This window comes from Puma concolor, chromosome B1, assembly GCF_028749965.1.
Source record: "Puma concolor isolate L17-30 chromosome B1, mPumCon1.1.hap2, whole genome shotgun sequence".
NCBI classification, from domain to species: Eukaryota; Metazoa; Chordata; class Mammalia; order Carnivora; family Felidae; genus Puma; species Puma concolor.
In genome coordinates this window covers 136078621-136103101 of record NC_141670.1, presented here as the reverse complement: position 1 = coordinate 136103101, position 24481 = coordinate 136078621, and the positions used below count along the sequence as shown (strand labels likewise).

The window sequence follows — 24481 nt, the reverse complement described above, 5'->3', positions numbered from 1 at the left end:
AGGTCTAAAATGAGTCTCTTGTAGACAGCAAATAGATGGGTGTTGCTTTTTTTATCCATTCTGATACCCTATGTCTTTTGGTTGGACCATTTAGTCAATTTACATTCAGTGTCATTATTGAAAGATCTGGGTTTAGAGTCATTGTGATGTCTGTAGGTTTCATGCCTGTAGGGATGTCTCTGGTACCTTGTGGTCCTTGCAACATTTCACTCACAGAATCCCCATTAGGATCTCTTGTAGGGCTGGTGTAGTGGTGATGAATTCCTTCAGTTTTTGTTTGTTTGGGAAAACCTTTATCTCTCCTTCTATTCTAAATGACAGACTTGCTGGATAAAGGATTCTCGGCTGCATATTTTTTCTGTTCATCACATTGAAGATTTCCTGCCATTCCTTTCTGGCCTTCCAAGTTTTGGTAGATAGATCTGTCTTTGGTAGATAGTCTTATCGGTCTCCCTTTATATTAGAGCGTGTTTATCCCTACCTGCTTTCAGAATTTTCTCTTTATCCTTGTATTTTGCCAGTTTCACTATTATATGATGTGCTGAAGATGGATTCAAGTTACGTCTGAAGGGAGTTCTCTGTGCCTCTTTAGTTTCTTTTTTTTTTTTTTTAAATATATGAAATTTATTGTCAAATTGGTTTCCATACAACACCCAGTGCTCATCCCAAAACGTGCCCTCCTCAGTACCCATCACCCACCCTCTCCTCCCTCCCACCCCCCATCAACCCTTAGTTTGTTCTCAGTTCTCAACAGTCTCTTATGCTTTGGCTCTCTCCCACTCTCACCTCTTTTTTTTTTTTTTTGTTCCCCTCCCCCATGGGTTTTTCTTAAGTTTCTCAGGATCCACATAAGAGTGAAACCATATGGTATCTGTCTTTCTCTGTATGGCTTATTTCACTTAGCATCACACTCTCCAGTTCCATCCACGTTGCTACAAAAGGCCATATTTCATTTTTTCTCATTGCCACGTAGTACTCCATTGTGTATATAAACCACAATTTCTTTATCCATTCATCAGTTGATGGACCCTCTTTAGTTTCAATGCCTTTTTCCTTCCCCAGATTGGGGAAGTTCTCAGCTATGATTTGTTCAAGTACACCTTCAGCCTTCAGCCCCTTTCTCTCTTCTTCTTCTGGAATTCCTATGATATGTATATTGTTCCATTTGATTGCATCACTTAGTTCTCTAATTCTCCCCTCATACTCCTGGATTTTTTTTTTCTCTCTTCTTCTCAGCTTCTTCTTGTTCCATAATTTTATCTTCTAATTCACCTATTGTCTCCTCTGCCTCTTCAATCTGTGCTATGGCCACCTCCATTTTATTTTACACCTCATTTATAGCATTTTTTAGTTCCTCATGACCACTTTTCTAGTCCCTTGATCTCTGTAGCAATAGATTCTCTGCTGTCCTCTATGCTTTTTTCAAGCCCAGCAATTAATTTTATGACAATTATTCTAAATTCTTATTCTGTTATATTGCTTAAATCGGTTTTGATCAATTTGTTAACTGTCTCTACTTCCTGGAGTTTCTTTTGAGGAGAATTCTTCCATTTCACCATTTTGGGTAGTCCCTGTGGTAACTAAACTGCAGGGAACTTCCCCTGTGCTGTCCGGAGAAACTTGTGTTGGTGGGCAGGGCCGCAGTCAGACCCGATGTCTGCCCCCAGCCCACCGCTGGGGCCACAGTCAGACTGGTGTTTACCTTATCTTCCACTCTCCCAGGGGCAGGACTCACTGTGGAGTGGTGTGGCCCCTGTCTGGGCAGCTTGGACACTTCCAGGATTGTGGTGCTCCTTCGATGGGATCTGGCCAAGGGCATATTAGAAGGGGTGGATCCCCAAGGTGCACAGGGGAGGGAGGGGCAGGCTTACCTCGATTTACCATTGGTGGTCCCCTGTGGGAGGGGCCCTGCAGCACCAGGAGGGAGGCAGGTCCGTTGGAGGGATGGATCCACAAAAGCACAGAATTGGGCGTTTGCAAGGTACAAGCAAGTTCGGTGACAGGAACTGGTTCCTCTTGGAATTTTGGCTGGTGGATGGGAGAGGGAAATGGTGCTTGCCAGTGCCTTTGTTCCCCCACCGAGCTTTGTCCTTCCAGGGCTCAACAACTCTCTCTCCTGGCGTCCTCTCTCCCTCCCTGCTCTATGAGAGCAGAGCTGTTGACCTTTAACATTCCAGATGTTAAGTCCCGCTGGCTGTCAGAACTCACGGAGTCCGGCCCCTCTGCTTTTGCAAGCCAGACTTCAGGGGCCCTGCCTTTCCCAGCAGGCTGCCCCTCCACCACCCCAGCTCCCTCCCACCAGTCCATGTAGCACACACTGCTTCTCCGCCCTCTTGTCTACCCTCAGCCTCTTCTATGGGCCTCTTGTCTACGCTTGGCTCCGGAGAGTCCATTCTGCTAGTCTTCTGGTGGTTTTCTGGGTCATTTAGGTAGATGTGGGTGGAATCTAAGCGATCATCAGGACAAGGTGAGCCCAGTGTCCTCCTACACTGCCATCTTCGAAAATTACCATTACAAAATTTGTGAATTCACACACACACACACACACACACACACACACACACAATTTACTTTCAGGTATTCTCTTTATACCTAACTTTGAATTAAACTTCATATAAAATCTAAAAGTTAGAAAACACATCCTTGAAAGTACCTCAAATAATTGGGAAAAGCTATTTTAATTATTAAACAGTAAGACAGAGAGATAACGACACTGGAAATTTTCTTGGATTGATGTTGTAACCAAAATTTTGATGGCAAATATGTTGTGTTGAAAAGCTTCTGCCAGATTTCATCTGTGCCCCAAGTTTACAAATCCAAATTGAAACTCAAAAAGCTCAGAACATATTTAATACAGTATATTTTATCCTCAATTTCCATGCAGTTTTTTCATGATTATAAAGTTCAAATATAAACTTTCTCTTTAAAATGTTCCTATGAAAGTATGCCATTAAGTGTACTATAAAAAATTATCAATGCTAAAAAAATTTTCCCAGTTCAGGTCACTGGGAGCTGATAAGCTGAATCCAGGAAGGGAAGAACCAAAATTTCATACTGGGAGGGCATGACCAGACAATAAAGATTCTGAAGTTTCAAAATGGATCAGAACTACTTAAGGGACTTGTAAGAGATGGATTGCTGAGCCTCACTGAAAGTTTCTGATTCAGTAGAACTGGGGTAAGGCTAACAGTCTGTATTTTTAACAAATTCCTCACTTAAAGAACCACTATTTTATTTTATTTTCTTTAATACAATTTATTGTCAAATTGGCTTACATATAACATCCAGTGCTCATCCCAACAAATGCCCTCCTCAATGCCCATCACCCATGTTCCCCTCCCCCCACCCATCCCCCATCCACCCTCAGTTTATTCTCTGGATTTAAGAGTCTCTTATGGTTTGCTTCCCTCCCTCTCTGTTTGTAACTATTTTTTCCTCTTCCCTTCCTCCGTGGTCTTCTGTTTAAGTTTCTCAAGATCCACATATGAAGTGAAAACATAGAATATCTGTCCTTTTCTGACTGACTTATTTCACTCAGCATAATACCTTCCAGTTCCATCCATGTTGCTGCAAATGGAAGGATTTCATTCTTCTCTTTGCCAAGTTGTATTCCATTGTATATATAAACCACATATTCTTTATGCATTCATCAGTTGATGGATACTTAGGCTGTTTCCATAATTTAGCTATTGATAAAAGCACTGCTATAAACATTGGGGTACATGTGCCCCTATGCATTAACACTCCTGTATTCCTGTAGCGAAATTCCTAGTAGTGCTATTGCTGGATCACAGGGTAGATCTATTTTTAATTTTTTGAGGAACTTCCCCACTGTGCTCCAGAGCAGCTGCACCAGTTTGCATTCCCACCAACAGTTCAAGAGGGTTCCCATTTCTCCACATCCTCAACAGCATCTGTAGTTTCCTGATTTTTTTTTATTTTAGCCACTCTGGTGTGAGGTGGTCTCTCAGTGTGGCTTGGATTTGTATTTCCCTGATGATGAGTGACACTGAGCATCATTTCATGTGTCTGTTGGCCATCTGGATGTCTTCTTCGGAAAAGTGTCTATTCATGTCTTCTGCCCATTTCTTCACTGGATTATTTGTTTTTTGGGTGTTGACTTTGTAAGTTCTTTATAGATTTTGAATACTAGCCCTTTATCCGATATGTCATTTGCAAATATCTTTTCCCATTCTGTCAGTTGCCTTTTGGTTTTGTTGATTGTTTCCTTTGCAGTGCAGAAGTTTTTACCTTCATGAGGTCCCAATAGTTCATTTCTGCTTTTAATTCCCTTGCCTTCGGAGATGCATCGAGTAAGAAATTGCTGCGGCTGAGGTCAAAGGGGTTGTTGCCTGCTTTCTCCTCTAGGGTTTTGATGGTTTCCTGTCTCACATTCAGGTCCTTTATCCATTTTGAGTTTATTTTTGTGAATGGTGTAAGAAAGTGGTCTAGTTTCATTCTTCAGCATGTTGCTGTCCAGTTCTCCCGGCACCATTTGCTAAAGAGGATGTCTTTAATCCATTGGATGTTCTTTCCTGCTTTGTCAAAGATTAGTTAGCCATACATTTGTCAGTCTAATTCTGGGTACTCTATTCTATTCCATTGGTCTATGTGTCTGATTTTGTGCCAATACCATACTGTCTTGATGATGACAGCTTTGTAGTAGAAGCTAAAGTCTGGAATTGTGATGCTTTGGTTTTCTTCTTCAATATTACTTTAGCTATTCAGGATCTTTTGTGGTTCCATACAAATTTTAGGATTGTGTGAAGAATCAGTATTTTAGAGAATAGTAAATATAAGAGACGTAAGAGGTCACCATTTAAAGAGGGCTAGTTGGAGAAGTAAAAACAGGAAGCAATGCATGTCAAACCAAGTAAACAAAAGACATGGAATTAAAAATGTCATGGTGACTCTCCTTGGAATCATCACCTCATTAGCAGACCCAGACATCATATTCCCAGGGATGTGTTTCATAGGCATAATATAGTATCCAACTGATGCTCTCTCAATTAGCTCATAAAAATAAACATTCCATAATCTGTTTATATTGAATTTATACTAAAATACAAAGGTATTCATAAATGCTCATCAAAATGGAAAGTCTTTCCAGAGAAGAAATTAGTTAATTATAAATAAGTAGTATTGTATTTAAAAATTGTAAATCACCACAGTTGTAACTTATGAAAATCAATACGGTTCAAAATAATTATAGGTTTAGAACAGTCTATTCTATTATTGATTCACATTATTTTTTTAAATAACTCATTCCTCCACTGAATATTAATATCATGTTTAAATTTCTTTTAATGTTTATTTATTTTTGACAGAGAGAGAGACAGAGCATGAGCGGGGGAGGGGCAGAGAGAGAGGGAGACACAGAATCTGAAGCAGGCTCCAGGCTCTGAGCTGTCAGCACAGAGCCCAACGCGGGGCTTGAACTCACAGACTGCCAGATCATGACCTGACCCAAAGTCGGACGCTCAACCGACTAAGCCACCCACGTGCCCCTCATGTTTAAATGAATCAATGTTTCTATGTGGATATAGGAGAAATTTTTTCTGCAAAAATTCAAAGCAAACCCATTTCCTCTCTATCCCCCATCTGTGAAAAAATTTTAAAGCTAAATTAAAAGAAGATATTATTGCCACTGGCAGTCTGGTAGGCAGAGAGGAAATCTGAATATAATCTGTTCTGTGAAAAGACTGCACTTTATGCAGACCTGTAAGAAAGGGCTTTGTGGAATGAGTCCGCATTATCAGTTAGTTGCTAGCCTATAGCTATGGAGTTTTGCAAAGAAAAATGTCCTACATTACTGATCTTATCCTGCAGGTATCCAAAGCTTTGACTGCATTCTTCTCAAATTTAATAACCTATATGCCACAAGTATTCCCTCCCCATTTTCATTTGTGTATGACTGTCCTATGTTACTGCTAGTCATTTCCTGAGCAGGAGACATTAAGGTTTAAAAATATGTAGAGGTTGAGCTTCCTTAGTTTCTCTTGAATGGTACAGCTGAAAATAACACCAAGCCTGGATTAGTTCTGCACTTAACACCTGTGAAAACTTGAGCAAGTCATTTTATTCTTTCATTCATTTATTATTTATATTCTGTGTGGTTCCAAAAAGGATTTGTGTAGAACACCGTAAAGGATATGGGAACAATAAAATCATTAAATCCAGTTTTAGGAACAGACCTCAAATAAAGCAGGCTGGGAGATGACAGGTTTACCAGAAGGCTTAAGTTATGACTATCTATTGCTTTGAGCCAAAACTTAGTGTCATTCTTCCACTAAGCCAAAAGAAAAACATAATGACAACCAACAACAAAACACAATTAAGTGGCAAGTTTTGATTCATTAATCTCACAGAATATATCATACCAGACCACTTCATAGGAAAGATAAAATCTCTCTAGTACTTAACTCGGGAAGAATATTCAATAGTTCTTTATGTAATAACCCAGAATCAAACATCAAATAGTAGATATATTTTTAATCAAAAGCATAAAAATATTTTTCATATGATTTACATGACATCAGCTCTCAATAATTCAAGGGGAGAAAGAAAGGTAAAGCAGTATTAATTGCTTACTTGCTAAAGGTGAACTCTGTATGTATTCTGTTAAATACTGTATTTAACACTAACTACAGGCGAGGAAAGTGGCGTACAGAGCTGTTAATTGGTTCAACATTGGTTGAATTAATGGTCTTAGAACCATTAATTAGTCGTGTCAATTAATATAAATTGAAGTTTATTCAACTCTAAAACGTGTTTTTTTTGTTTGTTTGGTTTTTGGTTTTTGTTTTTTGTTTTTTTTGCTAAACCATTCACTAATTCAGCTAGAATAATTTAGAACAAGGATATGGTTTTCTTATGATAAGGTGAGCTATGGGAATAGAGCTTAGAAGATCAAGAGAAATGAATGAATAACATGCCCTTCTCTTGTATTTATCTATTGTCTTAGCCTGGAGTTTGAACTTAGATGAACATTACATAATTCAAGATTGAAGTAGACAGTGTTGATGAGGGAAAGGTGGATTTTCAGAACTGCCTAGAAATGTAAAGGGTCTGATTCTATTTGCTTGTTAAATATATATTGATCACTTACTGTATGCCAGGCACTATTGAAGATGCTAATGGATATACCATATCCATGCTATGGATAGCCAAGATAAATTAGCTACAAAATGAGCCTACAGAAAATTAACTGGTTAATCTGTTAGATATTATTTTAGTATTGTCATTTGGATACAGAAAAGTATCTGCCAAAAGTGGTGATTGTGCTTTTGGTATAAATGATGTAGAGCTATTCATTCTCATATAATGACCAGTTATTTCATGCAGCTATTCCATGCAGAATGAGTTATTCCATGCAGAATGACCATGAATATTATGCAGAATACCATAATATGGGTTCAATCCATTTTAAATCTGAATCAAATAATTTACATATGAGTTTTAAAAAGGGAGATTTGAGACAACAATACTTAATGATATTTAGGATTAGATTCTGTTTTGTCAAGAGCATATTTTCTCCACTCTGTTTCTTAAAGTATTACTCTCTGAGAAGCATTACAGCCTGAAAGGTATATGACTTTTATATTGGTTTCCCAGAGATGGATACTCTGTGGAATCAATGGCTTATAACAAATCAATAATGCAGTAAAACTTTAAGACTTAAATTATGTTTAACCATTATTTTCAATGACGTGAAAAAGCACACTGCAGTAATCAATAATAAAGTGGGAATGGCTTCTGCCCCTTGTCATTTATATATGAGGGCAGAAAAGTAATACTGCTTGAATGCCTGCTAATCACCAAGCTAGTATTAGGACAAGACACGGTGCTAGGTGTATAATAAATCATTTCATGTAAGACTTAATATTCTGATTTTGCCATTGAGAAATCCTAGACTGAGAACTTTAGCAAAGGGTAAAAATCCAGCTTTTCTCTAAGAATCATGACTGTCAGTTCTCAGTCAAGCTTTTTACAATCTTATACTCAGTATACTTATTTATGGAATAACAGCGATATGTTACTCTTTTCCTTAGTGAGAAGGTTAAATGAGATCATCTATGTAAAGCTCTTAGTATGGTATAAGCTTACTTAAAAAACCATCAACAAAGTTTACTACTACTAGTATAATTATTATTATTGATAATAATAATTATACTAGTACAATTATTATTATTGAGAAGATAACATTTAAAAGCACGTAGCTAAATAGCAATTTTAGAATGTTTTTAACAAAAAGTTGGCTTGAACTGTAGTGCCATCCCAAGACACTATAATATTGCTATATAGTCAATACATAACCAACAAGGTTCAGAATGGTTAGGTAATAAAATATTTTTCTGTGTTTTCATCTGTGGCAAAAACAGTGTTCCATGAATATTCACATCCTCTACTACATTCCCCAGCCTTCCCCTGCAGTACTGTTGGGGCCATGTGATGATTTCTGGCCAATGGATTACAAGTAGAAATGGCAGGTGTTAGCTAAATTCAGGGGCATTTAGGGGATGTGCCACCACAATCCATCTCTTTCCATACTATGGTGTCTTAGCTGGCACATCACAAGATAGTAAGAACCTAAATTCTTGAGTCACCAGATAGAGAAGAACCCTTGTTAACCTGTACTAGACTTTGTATAAGAAGAAATAAACTTTTGCTCTGATAAGTCACTGAGACTTGAGGTCTATCTATTACTGCAGTATGTTTTTCATTCAACAAATACTTACTTTGGTCTTACAAATGTCACGCAATGTTCTAGGCACAGAGAATATAAAGTTCCTGCCCTCAAAGAGCTTAATGTTAAATTCTCTCTTAAAGGATCAAACTTGGAATGCTGGCTTCATTACCACAATGATTTAGCCTACTAAACTAATCACACTGAATTCTACATTTTTTATTTACACGTTCTCAATTTGTCTACAATAAAAAAAGAAGTATAAAATAGCCAGTAATAAGTGGTATTATATAGTCAAGACAGGAAAAATTTTCCACCTTATTAAATAATAGTTAATTTTTAAAGAAACTCTTTCTTAGGGTAGGAGTAAGAGGTTATGTTTCCTCAAAAGGAAAGTAAAAAGTCATTTAGGAATCAAAATGTTTACAAAGAGTTGTCTCATATGTTTTTTAGAAGGGGAAATTAGAGTTTATCAAATGCTACATTTAAAAATATGAACACTGGAACCCTGTTTTCATTTACACAATAAAGAACATTATTCTTAAATCCAAATCATTATATTATTAAGATTCTTTCATTGCACAATTATAAAAAGATCTAATTAGTACTTAAGTTTAGTAGTTCCATGTTCTCCAAAAGTCTAGGTTTTCACCTTTTGGATATGCACTTTTGTAACTGCCTTAACATTTTTAGGAATCAGTTAGAGATGTATAGAGTATATAACCAAATAAATATTCACCTTTAGAGAAGATGAACAAAAGAAGAGTTGAATGACACATTCCAGATTGGAACTGGTTTTGGAACTCATGATCTAAATTAACATTATTCTTCTTAACCTACTGAAAAATTCAGCTTTTGTATATCATGCACCCCAACTTCAAATAATACCTGTACAGAAAAGCAAAATTATCACTTAATGTATTTTCCAAAGTCTCACATGGAATTAAAATAGAGCATAATGAATGCATTGATTACTAAAGAACACTATGCAGATCAAAATAGAATGCACATATTGATGCTTTCCTTACAGAGCATGATTTACCATACACTGAAAACCACAGGTAATTCTGGGATATTTTATAGCACAGCTATTTTTAAAGATGTAGGCAATAACTTCATTTAATCTGATTAATACCTTAACCATAATTAAACGTATAGTACAAAGCTATATTTATATTCATGTTTAAGATCATTCAAGAAGTCAAGTTTGACCTTTTCGTGCTTCAAGCAAACCAAACACATACCCGCAATCAACCAATACAGAAAGTTCACCATTATAGAAACAGATCTTAAGACCTTTACACTTTTTTGTTAGTCTTTGCAGCATAACTAAATCTATTCATTAACTCAAATAATTATTTAATAAGTCATTAGGAAAAAAAAAACTTTCCCAAGTATAAGACATAAATATAACATTAAATTATCTCTTTTGAAATTTTCTGCAGCCATTGTCACATGTGAACATATGGAAAAAAGTACTTTCAAACATGATGAAACATTCATTCATAAAAATAGCTATGCTAGCTATTATCCTGATAGTATATATATCTCAGTGATTTATTTCATGATTCAAGATATACCATGTTTTCACAAGAATGTTTGCTATGTCTTTAGTAATTTACCCATGGACAGCCCATGCATGAAAGCATATACATACAGTAAAACCTTGGATTACGAGTAACTTGTCCTGTGAGTGTTCTGCAAGATGAGAAACATTTCTAATCAATTTTAATTTGATAAACGAGCAATGTCTTGCAATATGAGTAGTATGTGACACCAAATGTCACATGATCACAACTGAGTCAATGGCTCTTCTCTATCTCTCTCTCGCTCGTTGCAGTATTGTGGGTGACCATCTCCCATGCTCGGATGTTAGCCATGGTATTTGGCAGAAATCAGTGATTTTTCAGAACATTGAAAGGTGCCCACAACCAGCACTAGTGTATTTTTTGTCCCTTCAAAGTACCAATGGACAGTGCTTTGTTTTTCCATACAAGAGTTAGCTTAGGAATGCATTGCTTCACTCTAGGTCAGACTGCCTGCAGATATAGACCCTTTCCTCTGCTGCCTTATTGTGAGTTACATTAAATAGAGTATATGACAAGAGCTTAATACTGTAAATGTAGTCAACATCCAAGCGTATACAATAGCCCCCGTGCAGAAAAAGATTCCATTGAGCCAATAGCTAGCAGTGATTCCATTAGTGATAGTGAAAGTCATCCTACACAATAACCCACCTCTCCTCTTTCTTGTCTCCCTCACACGAGCCATGAAGGTTTTCAAAGGTAAGTGCAGGTTGATTTGCTTGTTTTTCTTTATGTTTTGAATTTTCTTTATTATTTTGTATTATATTACAATATTGTAATCATTTTTATATGAATATTTTTGGGTTGTGGATGAATCATCTGAGTTTCCTTTATTTCTTATGGGGAAATTCACTTTGATATATAAGTGCTTTGATGATAAGCATGTTTCCAGAATGAATTATTCTCACAAACCAAGGTTTTATTGTATTGGGATTTTAGACAATGAATGCAAAATTAAACGCAATGTATAAAAGCAGATATAGAAGAAAGTCAGAGCTGGGCTTCCTCAAATAATACACAGGACAAGAAATCCCTTGAAAGGAAAAACTAAGATAATTTTTTTCTTTCCCTGTTACATGAAAAACTAAAATAATAAAGGAAAGGTTTATCAGTTTATATCTCAAAATTATAGCCATTCATTTACAAAATACAAAGAACTTCAAATATATCCATGCTCAATCTACTGATTCCCTTAAACCATATTTATAGGAAGTCAGTGTCTAATTTGGTGTTTTGAGGTGGCAGACAATCTCCGCAAAAATCTAAAATATACAAACAATGCCATTTATTTCATAGACCACCAAAAATGCTTTTAGTTTCCCTGTAAGATTACACAGGTTTTCCTTTGCCTTGCCCCATCAAAATGTCTTTTCCTTTGCTGCTCCACTCCTCTATGCTGGTATAAAAGACTTCTTTCCATCTAAGATGGCCATCCAATGAAGTGTAAAAGTTTTAACCACATAGTTCCATCATCTTTGAAACAGAAACACCATAACCCATCAAATGAAATAAAGTTGAGCAAATCAAGATACTTCAAAATCAATATGCTTTAAAGCAAAAAACTATTTTTTTAAAACTATAACCCTGGCATCAGGTTTAATGGTATTTTTTTAATGTCCTAGGTACTGTAATCTGAACATATCACTTAAAACTAAACCATTCCATGGGCATTCTAGAATACCCATCTTTTTAAGTTCCCTGGTTTACTTATTTCCAGGTTTATAAAAAGTTCTAAGAAGTGAACATAGCCCATAAAGTATTTGCTAACATCCTCAAATTTCTAAAGATTAAGAGAGGAACATGATGCACTAAAAAATAATAAATCAGAAGTGATCAACAATGTTGCTACAAGAGTAAGTTTTTGTTTCTGTTTTTGTCTTTGTTTTTGAGAAAGAGAGAAAGAGAGCTCAAGCAGGGGAGAGGGGGAGAGAGAGAGAGAGAGAGAGAGAGAGAGAATCTTAAGCAATTTTACTTTCTATATTTTCTGTAACTGCTTATTGATAACAAATGAAAAAATTGGAAATATTACATAGTATAAAAATCCACAGATTAAGATTCAAGAGACCTGGATTCTGAATACACTTGACCAGTTGTTGACAAATTACTTAAGGTCTTTGTGTATTGTCTGTCTGACAAGAAGTTGGAAACAACCTAACCCTGCTGGTGATCAGATTAAACACAACAGCATACCAGGAACCTGTGAAATGCCTCAGGAAACAAGAAGCTTCCAAAAATACAGTTTGAAAGTAAATCCCTGTGCATAACTGTCTCTAAAACTGAAAACACTTTTCTCTAAATTGCTAGAGTAGTAAGTCAGGCACAGGGCTACAGAAAAGAAAAATAAATAAACAAACAGACATCAAATAAAAATTCTACATGGAAAGTAAACAAAATGTTCAGAGTCACAACCAGCAACATTCTGCTTACTATAATATTTTTATATGTTTTAAAATCTATACAATATGCATGTATCTAGATACCAAAAGCTAAAAAAAAAAAAAAAAGCAAAATACCAAAACACCAAAAAAAAAAAAAAAAATCAGAGTCATTAATAAAGCTCATGCTTTACTTCTCTTTATTCCTTTGCTTTAAAAGAACTCTCACTAGAAAGAGACATTCTGCATCTGTGCACAAAGATCGGGAGCTGATTGGAAAAATAGAGTTAACCTACAAAAAGACTCTGGATTGAAAACTACAGCTTAAGTTTTAAGATCTTTTTTATTGATCATCTTTGAAGTTCAGACTTAACCTTGAGATACATAAAACATGAATTAGTTTTTTGTTTGTTTGCGGTTCACTTTATAAGTGTTAATGGCCATCGTTAATGAATAGGCTCTCTGAATCTAAGGAAACAGCACACAGTCAAATAGCCTGCCAGTGGTAGGGCCCAGACATTCTACCCAGAAGTTCAGTCCTGCTCATTTCAACCAATGCACAGTCACAGTTGCAACTGCTTACCTAAACCAAATATACATCATTCATTGATTCATTACGCAAATATTCAGTGACAGCCCACGCCATGCCACATGTTGTGGTTAGCACTCTGGCACATCAGTGTGCGAATGAGACAAAATTTCAACAGCATGCTGGGTAAATATTCAACAACCACAGGGAGGGAGGGGACTTGTTTGTAGTAATTGCTTATTTACATAATGTACATACTCCGATAGTAACAGACTTCAATCTACTGACCTCACACCATTGAACTTTGAGCTGGGGAGAGAGGTGCTCAATCAACTCTTGTGAGCCTGTGTGAGCTTGCTCCACCACACCAGTGAAAAAATTCCTGTCCTTGTGAAAAATGCATTTTAGTGGAGAAAGAGAGACACAACATACTAGTCAAACATATGGTATACCAGCTACCAAAAAGTGTTATAGGGGGAGAGGAAGTCTGAGAAGTCAGGTAGGCAGACTAGGTAAGAAGGGGCAATTTTAAATAGGAGAACCGGAAAGGTTCCCTTAAAAAATGACATTTGAGCAAAGTCCTGATGGTGGTGGAGGAGTGAGCCAAGTAGACATTAAAGGAAGAGCGTTTCTGGGAGGGGGTCTCTAGGTGACTACATGGTAAAGGCTTGGGTATTTATTTTAAGAATTTTGGTTTTTGGGGCGCCTGGGTGGCGCAGTCGGTTAAGCGTCCGACTTCAGCCAGGTCACGATCTCGCGGTCTGTGGGTTCGAGCCCCGCGTCGGGCTCTGGGCTGATGGCTCGGAGCCTGGAGCCTGTTTCCGATTCTGTGTCTCCCTCTCTCTCTCTGCCCCTCCCCTGTTCATGCTCTGTCTCTCTCTGTCCCAAAAATAAATAAACGTTGAAAAAAAAAAAATTTAAAAAAAAAAAAAAAAAAAAGAATTTTGGTTTTTACCATAAGTGAGATGGAAAGACATTGAAAGGTTTTTCTGTTTTGTTTTGGTTTTAGCCAAGGAGAGGCATGATCTCACTTATACTTTTCAAATATGACTTTTGCTGATGTTTTGAGAGTTCACTATGTGGGGGTGAGCAAAGGAGGAAGCTCTGGTGATCATCCAGGCAAGAGGCCATAGTAGGTTGAATCACTAAATTCTACTCCTGAAACTAATTACACTATCTGTCAGCTAACTAGAATTTAAATAACAGTTGGGTCAAAGTGGTAGTGGACAGAATGTTGGGAAGTGGTGAGATTTCAGATATATTTTAAATATAGAGCCAACAGTATTTACTAACAAACTGAATGGGAAGTGCTGCCCAAAAGATGATTCCAAAGATTTTGTTCTAAGGCCCTGAGAAAGGTGAATCTAGCATTTACTGAATTAGAGTAGAGCAATTTTGGAGAAAAGTTCAGGAATTTGGTTCAGTGTCTGCAGTTTGATAGGCCTGTAAGTGAAGATGTAAGACAGGCACTTGGGCCTGAGTCTGATTTTGGAGAGAGGTTTGGGTTGGCCACATAATTGTGGAAGTAGTCAAGATACTGATAATACTTAAAACACTGGGACCCAATTGGAGCACCAGAAGAATGAATGCAAATTTATTTGAAGTTTAGTTAGCCATTTAACAAACACATGTTCTAGCAAGTACTAACTCACTTAATTCTCATGACCCTGGAAGGTAGGTACTATGATTGTCCTCTTTTTGCAAATTTAGAAACTACAGCACTGAGAGATTAAGTAACTTGCCCAAGGTCACAAGTAAATGGCTAATAAGTGGTAGATTTGGAGTTTCTAACCAAGGCTGTTCAGATCCAGAGTTCTTGTTAGAGACTGGAAGTTATCTAAAGGCCTGAGGCCTCCAGCACTACGACATTCAGAGGTCAGAGAGATGAGGCAGATCAGTAAATCCTATTTGTAGCATGTAACAAACACGTTTTATTCTCCAATAGAAATTCTACTTATACTCAGAGAGAATATTTGTTTCCCTGTATACGTTTTTACATTTTCTGTAATAAGCACATATTACTTATAGAATCAGAAAAAACTTTACTAAAATAATAGAAGGTGTAGTTATTTTTTAAACCTTGTTTCAATGGATGCATGTCACTGCCTGTTTACAGTACAGCTCAGTGAGAAGATACAATGAAAATCATTACAGAAAAACTGAATTGCTTTTTGCTTGGGGCATGAATAAAGTTACTATATAATTTATTATCCAAAGAACAGTCCTGAGAGTAAAAAGGAGCACTATTAATTATACCATAACAATAGGCTGAATTTAGGATTACCCTAAACATACCTATAGTAGGAAAAAGCACCCCAGGTAGCTTCTTTTTTTTTTTTATTTTTTTTTAACATTTATTTATTTTTGAGAGAGAGAGACAGACCATGAGCAGGGGAGGAGCAGAGAGAGAGGGAGACACAGAATCCGAAGCAGGCTCCAGGCTGTGAGCTGTCAGCACAGAGCCCGACACTGTGCCCGAACTCACGAACCGTGAGATCATGACCTGAGCTGAAGTTGGATGCTTAACCTACTGAGCCACCCAGGCACTCCCAGGTAGCTTCTTTCCTAAGAATAGTGTGTGTGAATAGAGGAAAGCAGTCTTTTATCTGGTCCATTTACACTACCTTCTTATTATTGTTCGTTGTAGGTTAAATATACCTTTATTTGCTATTATTATTGTTTACCCTTTTACCAACTACCAGTTAGCACTGGGCATCAAAAAACAAACTGAGCACCCCCTGCATGTTACTATATGTGGGTATCAGAGAACTGCTACATAGAGCTCATTAGTCCTTAGGATGAGAAATGATAACACAGACTTCAGCTATTTTGATGATTGAAGCCACATTCAAGGATTAGGAAAGACATATTACTGACATTAAGTATAAATAAAATCTAATAAGAAATCACATTACACAGTGATTAAACACTATTATTTGTAATCATTAAAAAGAATTATCTTCATTTCTATTCTAACTTAAGAAAACTGGGAAAGAAAAAACATCTAACTACCCACCTCTAATTCCCAAGTCATTTAAAATCTATGTCAATACTAACTTGGTGTGGAACATAGGCAAGCTGAAATGGCAAAATGGAAATACAAGGGAATATACTGTACCTTGTTTTACCTGTAAGGAACACACACCTGACAAAAGGCAATTTTCACATCCAAGGTTGGTTCACTGCAGTAGTACAATAAATGGAGGCTCATAAATACCTATAGAAAAAGGGGGGGGGGGGCATGAATTTCTAAATCACCTAATTTTTCATTATTTAATAGCATAAACTTTAATATAATTTGAATTAAACACAAGGTGTCGTGCATAACATATATTCAGCATAATCCTTATCCCGACTAGTACTAGGTACTTTTCACAAATCATAAACACTAAATAATAAAATAAGGTAAGATGTTTTATTTTTATAATGATCAACACCATCACAATCATAAAGATTAGATAAAAAGAATTGGATATACTTAATAAGTTAAAGTTTAGAACAATTTATTATAGAGTACTTTCAGTTCTAGGCAACTAACTTTAAAAATCTCAAACATATGCTCAAGAGCATATATATAAGCATGCTTATTGCAGAATAAAGGGACTTTTAAATAAACACTAATTGGTAATAGAATTATATATAGGACTTGAAATAACTGAATTCAAGCTTAAGGTATCAGCGTAGATAAATTTTTCAAACATGATGTTGAGTGGGGGAAAAGGCAAGTTTCAAAAGGGTATGAAGATCATTATATTATTAATATAAAATTTTAAAATATACAAAATCATACACATTACTTTGTTATATAATCATAAAACCAAAACCAAGAAAAAAAATGGGCACTATATTAACATAATTTAATCTTGGTTAACTACAAAGATTTCAATTACATTATTTTCCATATATTTAAAATATTTTATAATTTTGCAAAGTATTAAGGACAGGATAAAATCATGTAATGGTGGTAATGCCAAATTAAGCACTGTCTTATTGAGTATGATGAAGCAGCATCAGAGAAATCCAACTGAAATCTTTTTCAGTTCAGTTAAGCTCACTTTACTGAATATATTGTGTGCAAGACACAATTCTGTGAGTTAAACAATTTTAAAACCACGATTGACACAAGACTTCTGTTTCTAGAAAAATGAATGATTTGATATCCTAAAAACCACTCAGTGTAAAACTCCTAAAAAATTAAATGAAATATACAAATTATATTTTTAATGTATAACTGAAGTGCCAGAAGGAAAAGAAAGAAAGAAAGAAAGAAAGAAAGAAAGAAAGAAAGAAAGAAAGAAAGAAACGAATAGGAAAGGAAAGGAAAGGAAAGGAAAGGAAAGGAAAGGAAAGGAAAGGAAAGAAAAAAGAAAAGAAAAGAAAGAAGAAAAGAAAAGAAATTAATTCTGAGGCTGAAAACAATGTGAAAGAATTCATGCAGAGAAGTAAAAGAGCTGAAGTTGCCTCTTGTCCCTAGGTCATCTGCTGATGTCTGAAGATGAGAACTTTCATTTTTAGATAGTAGCATGTAGAATCCAAGAAACAAAGCTTAGAATCTATCTATGGTGGGAAGTCACACTGAAGACACCTGCGCGGAGCTTAATAGAGAACTTTTAAACAAACTTTAGAACTAGCAAAACAATCCCAGAAGGAAGGTCTGAATTGTAAAAAAAAATATTTTACGTGGGAACTTGGTAGATTTTTTAAATTTAAGAAAGAATGAAAGGGCAAGAACATATAAAACATTCCTGAAGAAGAGCAAAATGGGTGTTTGTGGAGGTTAGGAGGGTCCACAGTTGTAGTTAGTAAATGTATGTGGGATTGATGCAGAACTAGACTTATAAATTAATAAAGAGCCAAAAACAGACACATACATACATGGAAACCTAATTATGTTAAAGTTTGCATCGCAAATATTTGGGGAAAGAAGAAACTATGCATTAAATCATGCTGAGACAATAGGTCATGCATCATAAATATGGGGGATGTAGGTGGGGTAGAAGCACACCCCTGTTGAAAGACAATACTCTATCAGATCTTTCACACTTCTCCATATCTTGCAAACAGAAGCACTGGCTGTCTTTATTCCAGACTATCTTCTCAAGGATAATTACAAAGCAAACAGTCTTGGAAGAGAGAGATAGTATCTCCCTCTGGAACAAAGGGCAGGTTTGATTACTCTCCAGTATAATAAAGATAAGGTGTCCCTCTGGGACAAGCCATGCTTACTGCCATTATAAATACAAGGCTTCCTTTGCCAGTGTAAATACACTCCTTTGGAGTTCCTCTTCCAAAATGTAACCCACTCTATATGCAGTAGTCACCCGACCTTTGAGTCACCCTACGTGATTGAGGGCTGAGGAACGGGCATGAATGTTGACATTCTAGCTACTGCTATTATTGTGAGTAACAAGAATCTGTGTCTACTTCTTCAAGCTATGTGGTAGAGTCACGCATGTTTGTTTCATCATTATTTTTTTATTATATTTTTATAAAATTTTTTTATGTTTATTTTTGAGAGAGAGGGAGAGAAAGTGAGAGTGGGGGAGGGGCAGAGAGAGACAGGGACAGAGGATCTGAAGCATGCTCTGCACTCGCAGCAGAAAGCCTGATGCAGGGCTCAAACTCACCAACCAGGAGATCATGACCTGAGCCAAAGTTGGACAGTTAACTGACTGAGCCACCGAAGTGTCCCTATTTCACTATTATTTTTTTAAACCTTACATATATGAAATACCATTTGATATGTCAAATATTTTATAATAGGAAAAAATTCAAGTGACACAAGGACCTAGTGGTCCTTCATTCTTTTGCTAGACATTGCTGTGTAGGCACAAATGCCTGGAATCAAAACACTCATAATAGCCATTAATGGGAAATGATCTTGAAGAGAAATGCTGAGGGGTATAAAGAAGGAAGATAGAAGAAATTGTGCTTGATGATAACATTAAATTACTGAATTAAGAAATTCGGGAACTTTTCTACTTCTAGACTTTCTGTTATATAAGAAGGTGAATCCCCCATTAAAAAAAAAAACTACTAAAATATACTCAGAAAGCAAAAACTAAAACAAAGCAACAACAAAAAATATGATTTACTCCTCAGATTTTAATCTGTGAGATTATTTGATTGTATCCATGAGATTTCAAGGAGATTTATATATCATTTTTGCCAATTACCTCTACTTTTTAAATTTTTAAATTTAGTTTTAAATCAGGTATAATTTACACATAGCAAAATGAACTGTTCTTAAGTATCTATGTTGATGAGTTTCGACAAATGCACATATCCACGTAACTCACATTCCAATGAAGATAAAAAATAGTCTGAAAACCCTAGCCCACCCAAGCAAACAATGTTCTAATTTCTTTCAATATAAATTGGTTTTTCTTGTCTTTGAACTCACATAAATGCAACCATACAGTATGCACTCTCTTTTGTTGGGCTTCTTTTGCCCAGCAATATGCTTTTAGTACTCAGCCATATTGGCATAAATTTTAGTAATGGTTCATTCAATAATGGCGTTTAATGCATCACAGTGTGCTATCCATCTACTTTAGGACATTTGAGGTGTCTCTAATTTTTAATATTATTAATAATGCTCCTATGAATACCTACGTACATGTATTCTTGTATAAATATGCTTTCATTTCTCTCAGGAAAAGTACCAAGAGAAAAAATTGTTAGATCATGAGATTAGGAATATATTTTATTTATGAAAAACTGAGAGACACATTATCAATCCCCTGCAGCAATGTACGAAATTCAGGTGTTTTACATCTTTGCCAACATTTGGTTTATCAGTTTTCTAAATTTTAATCATTCTAATGGACATTTAATTACATTTTGTTATGGTTTTATTTTTTATTCCCCTGATGACTAATGATGTTGAGCTTATTTTTATTTGTTTATTGGTCACTCATTTATAATCTTTTGTGAAGTGCCTTTTCAATTTTTTTACCCATTTGGTGGTGGATTATGGGTGGGGGGGAGGAGATTATCTCTTATTTTTTACAAAATATAGAAATCTTTTATTTCAGATGAAAGTTTTCTGTCATATATACATATTATAAATATTTTCTTTCAGTTTGTGGCTTCATATTGAACTTAGAAATGCTGTCTTTTAGTAATATTTAATTTTTATGAAATGCATTTCCTTTGTCTTTCTTTTATTAGTAGTGCTTCCTTGAGTTTATCAAGGGATCTTCCTTGAGTTTATCAAGGGTGTGATCCACACCAAGTTCACAAAGATATTCTTCCACATTTTCTTCTTGAAGCTTTGCGTTGTTAATTTTCCTTTTAGGAATATAATCCACCTGTAATTAATTTTAATCTAAGGTGTGATTTTTTTTATCGTTTATTTATTTTTGAGACAGAAAGAGACAGAGCATGAACGGGGGAGGGTCAGAGAGAGAGGGAGAGAGAATCTGAGAGAGGGAGAGGGAGAGAGAATCTGAAACAGTCTCCAGGCTCTGAGCTGTCAGCACAGAGCCCGACGCGGGGCTCGAACTCATGGACCCTGAGATCATGACCTGAGCTGAAGTCGGACGCTTAACCGAGCCATCCAGGCACCCCATAATCTATGGTGTGATTATATATTGAGGTATATATTGAAGTTCATTTTTCTCCTTATAAATAGCCACTTGTTCAAGTATCCTCAGTCATAATAACTTCCTTTCTATACTGAGTTACCTCACTGCCTTCGTCAAAAAATCAATTGACTGTACAAATGTGGATCTATTTCAGGAACTTTTTTTGGTTCCATTGACCTACTATCTATTTTTACCCCATTACCATTCTGTCTTGATTACTGCAGCTTTATAATAAGTCTTCAAATTAGGTAAGTCCTCCAAATTTTTTTCTTCTTTTTATTTGTGAGACTCTTCTGGGTCTTTGCATTTCCATATGAATTTTAAAATCAGCCTGACATTTCAAAACATTATTTAAAAACTTTCTGCAATTTGGTTGAGAATGTAGTAGAGCTATAGCTCACATTGGGAAGAAAGGTATCTTAACAATATTGGGTATAGTTTATCCATAATCATGGTGTATCTGCCCATTTATTTTAATACTCTCTAATTTACCTCAGGAATGTTTCAGAGTTTGCAGTGTATAGATCTTGTATGTTTTTCTTTAAGTGTATTCTTTAGCATTTACATTTTTGATACTAATGTAAATGGCATATTTTTAATTTCCATTTCCCAAATGCTTATTTCTTAAAATAATGTTAATTTTTGTAAGTGAACTTGCATTCTACCACACTGTTAAATTCATTTATTAAATCCAGTAAATATTTTTAGTTTGTTTAGGATTTTTCTTACACATAGAAAAGTTGTCTGCAGATGAAAATAGTTTTTCCTTTTTCCTTTCCAATCTGTTTTTCTTGCCTAATTGTTCAAGTACAAAGTTGAATAGAAGGGAGGAGATGTTAATGATCTCTGTCTTTTAAGACATGTATATAGTCCACTTAAATTTAAAGTGAATATGAATATTGCTGAGATCAAGCCCACCACTGTACTCTTTGTTTCATATTTTACCCTTGTATTCTTTATTCCATTTTTTCCTCTTTTTCAGCCTTTTTTGGAAGAACTGGGTATATTTTTGTTTACCATTTTATTTTACCCAGTAGCTTATTATTTATACGTATTTTTTAGTGGTTGTTCTAGAGTTTGCATTTTTAATTTTTAGTCATCTAACTTCAAATAATATGATTCTACTTTACATATAGTTTAAGAAACTTACACTAGTATACTTCAATTTTCCCCTCTAGTCCTCTGAACTATTGTTGTCATATATTTTACTTATACATGTTTTATAAGCCCATAACACATGGCTATTATTTTTGTCTTAAATAAGCAATTCTATTTTAAGGAAATTTAGATTACAAAGAAAAGTATTTTATATTTGCTCACATATTTTCTCTGCGTAGTTCTTTCACATGCTTCTTTAAGTTTATTGTTAAGCATTTATGTTTTTGATATTATTATAAAAGGTATTTTTATTTATTCCCATTTTCCAAATGTTCATTTCTGGCATTGAATGGGAAAATGTTCTCCCAGCCCCTCTTCAGTTTTTCCTTCAGTCTTCTCACAGCACTTTGTTCACACTTTTATTATGACTATCTTATAATATTGTTAACTGTTTTTTCATATGTCTATTCCATACATACTACATTATGTCCTTCTCAGGTAAAGTGACCATGTTTTATTCATGTTCACAACCCCAGGGCCCAACACTATTCTCAGTATAGAGCTAATGTTGAGTAAATGTTTATTGAATAAAAGCAGACTCAAATTAAAAAAGCTTCCTTCCTTCTCTAGTACAAATCTAAGTATTTTATTATCTCTGCATATTCAGATCTATAAGTTTTCAACAAATTTGGTGCTAATAAATTAGGAATGAGGAGTGTGTAGTGGTGGGAGTATGAGAGTCCAACACAGATGACCTCAAAATGCTACCCAGCAAGGCTGTTTTTAGTTCTGTACTGCTGAATTGGGCATGTGGGAAATAACAATATCCAGCCCGCCACCTAAAATGAACAATGTATTTTAATTTTTAATGAGTGAATAATCTTTCTATGGAAAGTAAGCATCCTGACCTTTCCTGGTTGCATTATAAAGATTCTAAATGTAGCACCATGACTAAGTCACTAAGTCACTGCAGAAACTCCTTGTTCCACAAAGGGACATTACAAGAAAAAGAATGTTCAGTATGATATTCTCAGTGATTTACAGAAAACTAGTCTGGTAATCATATTCCCTAATAACATGGCAGAAAGCATTTGGCACCACTGCATAGAAACAACATAAATGTCCAGGGCATTATCTCGATATTAGTCTAAAGTATAATTAATGACAATAGCTTGGTGCAGTATAGGACCCATGAGTAGCTTGAAAAGGGAGGGGATGCTAATTTGGGGAGTTTAGTGCTTTCAATTACTGGTTGTTCTTGTGGGAAAAGTCCCATATGTGCACTCCTTGCTATGTAGTATACTGAGTTTCTCTTCATTACATGGCTATATGAGTTAGTGACTACTCTGAACAAAGCAGTAGGCCAAGGTGTATGAATGAGATATACTTAATTTATTAGATTGAACTAGTGCACAACAGCTACTATAAAGAATGTAACTATGATATGCTTTAATAGCTTAGATCAATACTTAAATTCGTTTGTATGTGAGATGTGCCAACAAACCACAGGAGGTTTAAGAAGTTTTACAGATGCAAAAAAATCAAATTGTTCTGGGCAGCTCCAGGCTCCCATGGTTTGTCACTAAATGTAATACATGCAAGAGTGAACTAAATGAGCAATTAATTACACAATATGTTTTGAGATCCAGCACTTTCCAAGTTTAACTGATATACAACAAATTCATTATCTGTAAATACTGTAAATAGTTTTTGATTTATTACATATGAGTTATTAAAATATGACTCTCTTAACAGCCTGTAAGCATATGTACAATATGAGAATACAGAGTCATTGTTAATTACAAGAACAAAAAAATACTCTGTCTCTTCTATTCCCTAAAGAATTCTCCCAACTATGTATAAAAAACATACATATTGGGGCACATGGGTGGCTCAGTCGGTTAAGCATCCAACTCTTGATCTCAGCTCAGGTGTTGACCTCAGGGTCATGAGTTCAAGCCTGTGTTGGGCTCCACGCTGGGTGTGGAGTCTACTTTAAAAAAATTAAAAATTAAAAAAATTAACATTTTTGAAAAGTACATATAAAGAAACAAATGAAAAGTAAATATACCATGAAACAAGTAATTATCTTTTTAGTGCTGACAGAGAAAAAAAATTAAATTTAATATTCTATTAAGAACTGTGCATTTGCTTACTTTAAGATATTATTAAATCTTTTGGTCCATGGACTATAATTTTTTTCTCAGGGACTACCATTTAGAGCAGAAATCAGCAAACTGTGGCCCATGGACCAAATTCAAATCACCACATGTTTTTGTAAATACAATTTTATTGAAACACATTCATTCATTAGTTTACATAGTGTCTATGGCTGCTTTTACACTATAATAGTAGATTTGAGTAACTGATAGAAACTATATGACCTGCAAAGGCTAAAATATTTACTATCTGACACTTTATAGAAAAAGTTGCCAGGAGCACCTGGCTGGCTCAGCCGGTACAGCATATGGCACTTGGTCTTGGGGACATGAGTTCAAGCCCCACATTGGGCACAGAACTTACCTCCAAAAAAAAAAAAAAAGAGAGAGAAGAAGAAAGAAAGAAAGAAAGAAAGAAAGAAAGAAAGAAAGAAAAAAAAAAAGAAAGAAAGAAAGAAG

The 24481-nt window shown here is 35.4% G+C and overlaps 1 protein-coding gene across 7 annotated transcripts in view; it reads right to left on the bottom strand.

Moving 5' to 3' along the window:
- The window catches only part of MAPK10 (mitogen-activated protein kinase 10), a 316114-nt gene that overhangs the window by 148344 nt on the left and 143289 nt on the right, over positions 1-24481 (bottom strand). For 2 of the 7 annotated variants that reach the window (XM_025922450.2, XM_025922449.2), the window contains exon 3: positions 16322-16393. The exons of 1 other annotated variant lie outside the window; for it this stretch is intronic. In XM_025922450.2, coding sequence (XP_025778235.1) covers positions 16322-16387 — 66 coding nt within the window. In that variant the 5' untranslated portion in view covers positions 16388-16393. Of the gene's footprint in view, positions 1-9425; positions 9448-16294; positions 16394-24481 lie in introns of those variants that run through there. 4 more of the 7 variants (XM_086704660.1, XM_086704658.1, XM_086704662.1 and 1 more) reach the window with 4 other exon arrangements.